Source organism: Pinus tabuliformis, chromosome 5_1 (genome assembly GCF_031772625.1).
Source record: "Pinus tabuliformis cultivar Carrire ecotype Pingquan chromosome 5_1, CPIR1, whole genome shotgun sequence".
Lineage (NCBI taxonomy): Eukaryota > Viridiplantae > Streptophyta > Pinopsida > Pinales > Pinaceae > Pinus > Pinus tabuliformis.
This window is the reverse complement of record NC_142305.1, coordinates 338,268,181-338,272,559: the sequence shown is the minus strand read 5'-3', so window position 1 is coordinate 338,272,559 and position 4,379 is coordinate 338,268,181. Positions and strand designations below refer to the sequence as shown.

The 4,379-nt window shown below is 33.1% G+C and overlaps 1 protein-coding gene across 1 annotated transcript; it reads right to left on the bottom strand.

The window, feature by feature from the left end:
• Window positions 1-498: 498 nt before the first annotated feature.
• Window positions 499-846, bottom strand: LOC149164814 (zinc finger A20 and AN1 domain-containing stress-associated protein 4-like). Its single transcript, XM_089429616.1, has one exon. It carries the CDS (start codon window positions 844-846, stop codon window positions 499-501), a length of 348 nt encoding a protein of 115 aa, XP_089285742.1.
• Between the last annotated feature and the right edge of the window lie 3,533 nt (window positions 847-4,379).

Below are 4,379 nucleotides of genomic sequence, written 5' to 3'. Positions count from 1 at the left end.
TAGTGATTATAATTCATGTTTTCAATATATCTTCATATTAATTTGATTTTCAATTTGAATAATGGTTTCTTAAATAGCCCTTTCCAAATCAATATGGTTGCCCGGTTGTTGTTCGCATATTAATTTAATTTCCCATTTGAATAATGATTTCTTAAATAGCCCTTTCCAAATCAATATGGATGCCCAGTTGTCGTTCGCATGGATTCATTCATTTATCTTCACCTTTAACTCCACAATTTTTTCCAACAACAAACAAAGGTCTCTAAACAGGTTCAATACATATTTATGGCTGCTTTCATTCCATTTCAGCGGTTTTAGGCATCGCTCCCTCAAATTAAAGCTCGAATTCATCGACCCTTGCTTCCAAAAAAGCCCGCAAAAGCCTATTCACGTTTCAATATTCTTCCACACACTATGTCTTACGGCGTTTCCTTTGCAACATTAGGTGCAAATGCTAGTTATTCATTAAAAAATAAATATAATCTCCATAATTAAAGTTTAGTTTAATGCCCATATCTTGTCAATCTTGCTAGCTTGGACAAGAGGATTGGCCTTGGCAAGAGCTTCGCGTCCATGTGTCTTGTAGTCGAATGAGCAAACGTGTGCCTCCGCATATCCGTGGACACCGCAATATGTGATTCCGCCACGACACTTAAAACCTGTTAATCCAACGCGCTTTCGGCAACTGCCACATCGCATATGTTTAGAATCCGCAGCATCAGGTTTACACTCCACAGCGTCAGTTTGTCCACCAGCTGGCTCCACCTTGCTGGTCTCACCATTCAACGTTGGCGTTGTGTTACCCTTAACTTTTAGAAGATGCTCTTTGTAACACTTCCAACACATGTTTTCCGTTGCGGAGGATCCGAAAAATCCACACCCTATAATGCACGACTGATGCTCTAATTGATCATGGCCATTACTCAATTCCTCAACTTTCCTGGATGGATATATATACTGTGTAGCTGACGCTAAGGAACATCGAATCAAGCACGACGGCTGAGATTTAACTCAACGACCTGACTTTATTCATAACTTATACTTCCGTAATTTGTTCATTGAAAAGTATAACTATCTTCTAAATGCGACGAATAAGTTCCACTCTTTATGGAAAAGTATACGACTTATAGTTTCGGAATTTGTTCAGTGAAAAAATATTACTATCTTATTATCTAAGGGATAGTTTTTAAGAAGAGTATAACTTGTATTTTCAGATTTTGTTCATTTAAAAGGATAACTATCTTATTAATGTAACCGGTAAGTTTGATTGTTTAACGAGAATAATACAAAAATGTGCAAAGAGTGTTTCACAATTTATAAGAAAAAAAAAACGCGACGGCTGTTCTCAAGCAATCTTTTTGGAATCATATTTGCAAATGTTCTTCATTTTATAGGCCGTCCAACATTACGAATTGATGTACCATGTTTAAGGTTAATGTAAATGTCTAAAAATTTAAGGTTAACGTAAGTATTAAAAAAATTATTAACATTTTATTATGGAATTTTTAATATATAAATATGATTTGTTATAATACCTATCAATACGATATGGAAAAAGAATCACAAACTTGTTTAGATAAGTTTTTTTTAGGCAACAAAGCATAACTCTTTGGAGATAAATGTCAAGCTGGAGTGAAAATCCCCAAAATAAAGACCAAAATTAAATGAAATATTATTCTAATCCAACTTAAATAATAAAGTTTTAGTTGATCAAGGAAACCATTGATTCTAGGGAGAGGGTACTTGTTCTTAAGTGTGATTTTATTTAAATCTCTAAAGTCAACACACATTTTCCAAGTTCCCTCTTTCTTTAGGACTAATATAATCGGTGATCCACATGGAGAAGAACTAGGTTGAATAAATCCTTTATCGACCAATTCCTGAAATTGTTTATTAATCTCTTCATTTTCAATGATTAACATACGATGCATGCCGATGTTTCTGAGAGGGGCATCCAATTGTAGTTGAATCTCGTGTTGTATTTCTAGTTTTGGAGGTAAATATTTTGGTTCTTTAAACAACTATTTATAATAATCTGCTATTTCAACCAATTTATCCTTAAACTAAGAATCGCACACTTGAAAATCATCATACTTACCTTTAGGTTGTTCTTTAACAATAATGAGAATATATTTTTTACTTTAATTTATTTGCCTTTTTATTTGACTGACATTGATTAAATCCAAGTTTGATTTAATTCTATGTTCCCTGACAATGTATTCAATTCCATCTTTAAAGAGATGATATTTATCTTCCTTTCTATGAAATATGGCATCTCGATCATAAAGATACGGACTACCGAACACAACTCCACATATATCCAAAGGAATCACATCTAGCTCAACTTCATCAATAAAATTAGCACTAATTGAAAACCTTAATTGACATTGTTTTGTGACTTACATCTGAGTATTTTCTTTCAACCATCCTAAAGGGTATGGTTTTGGATGATTTTTAGTTCCCTATCCCAATTTCCTTACTACTTCTTCATAAATTATAGTTGCTTGTGATCCACTATTGAAAAATGTGTTTATATTAGTCTTCTTAGATATGATCCTTAAGTGAAACAATTTAAATCTTTTCTTTTCTTTAATCGCACTATTAGATTTTGAAGAAGATTTAGAACAAGTAGAACTAGAGCTGGTTTTAGAAGTAATACATGTTAGACCATAGCGGTAATCTTCTTCTCATCGCCGTAGTCAGAGGCGAAATCTATTTGGACTACAGTATTAGCTTTGATTTCACCCTTATTCTTAAGGAACTTCTTTGGTTTAAGTTCAGGATGAAGCTTCCAACATTTGGAGTCTTCATGTCTAACCCTCTGACAATGAGTATAAGTAGGCCTTTCTCCTTCATTCTTCTTTTTTTCTGATTTCTTCCCTTTCAACTTACTCTTTCCTTTTCCTTGTTTGAAATCTTTGTTTTTTGAATGCTTGAATGATTTTTTTGAAATGTTTGACTGAAAAGGTCTGCCACTTGATTCAATATGAATGACTTGTACACACAATTCATCAAAGTCAGTTGGATTAAAAATAAGAAAACTATGTCGCAAATACAACTGCAAACTTCCAATATACTTTAGCAAAGTTTCCGGTGTGTCTAATGGAACATTAAGTGCTAATACCTTTTTCTTGAATTCTTGTGTACACCCTTGCACACTATTTCCATTACCTTGCCTTAAATGTTTCCAATCCATTACGACTTGTTCCATATATCCTAAATGATAGAATTTATTTCTAAGAGATTTAACAAACTTACACCATGAAGAGATAATTTTACCTTTTTTATTCAAATCTAATTGAGTTTTACTTTCGATTTGTGCCCCCCATTCTAAGTGTATCTAACTTAATTTTTGTAGAATTATTTATCTAGATATCTACCTTTTCAGGATTCATTTCACCATCATATATTGGAAACTCAAACTTTACATCAAAGTTCAAAAAAGGATATACCTTTGGTTTCTTTTGTGAGTCTGAATATGAACTGGAGTGATAAGAGAATAAAGAAGAATAATACGAAGATAGAGGAGAAAGATGTTCATAACCATCAACTTTTTCCTTGCCCTTTTTATCTTTTGTGCCTTTAGAAGATGAATTTTCATCTCTAGTCTTCTTGTCTTCATAAAGTTATGAAATCATCCCTTTCATATTTAGGAACATTTGCTGAAATTTCTCCTCAACAACGACCTTTATTTCAGGAGCTTCTCCTTCATTTGGCTCTCCCATCTTCAACTTTTGAGAGACTTTCCTCTTTCCACTCTTTGGATTTATCTTCTCAAGTTTTCATTCTCCACATCACAACCTAGATCTAATCAAAATTCACATTGGAAAATATCATGCTTATACATGATCAACATCGCTCTGATACCAAAATATGCTCCAAAAACAACAAAATTGACTACTTGCTTAATTTCTTCAAATATTAAATAAGATTGATTTTTAAGTGAATTAATAGGGAAAATGGATTTTTATGTGCCTTAAACTCAAAAACATGAAATCTGAAATCAACTATGAACAACAGATATAAGAAGAAAACACAACAAATTTGATGACAAAATTCGTCCCTTTTGGACTACATCTCCAGGACTTCTTCCAATGAGCACCCAATGTATTGAAAATGCTAATGAAGTCTCTTTACATCAAAATTCACCATTCTGGAATCTGCTCATAGGATTTAATGACTACTTTCAAGTGAATTTTTTCCGCCTCATTTTTCCAACGCAACTTTTAGTTTACAAAAAGGCCCAATATTGGCCCAAATATGCCTCAAAAAGCATTAACAAGCAATATCAAAGAAATTGCATAATGCACTTGTTATATCTCCTTCGGCCGATGGCGTAATGGTTAAGCCTTTTATAATACCCACAAGAGGTCCCATGG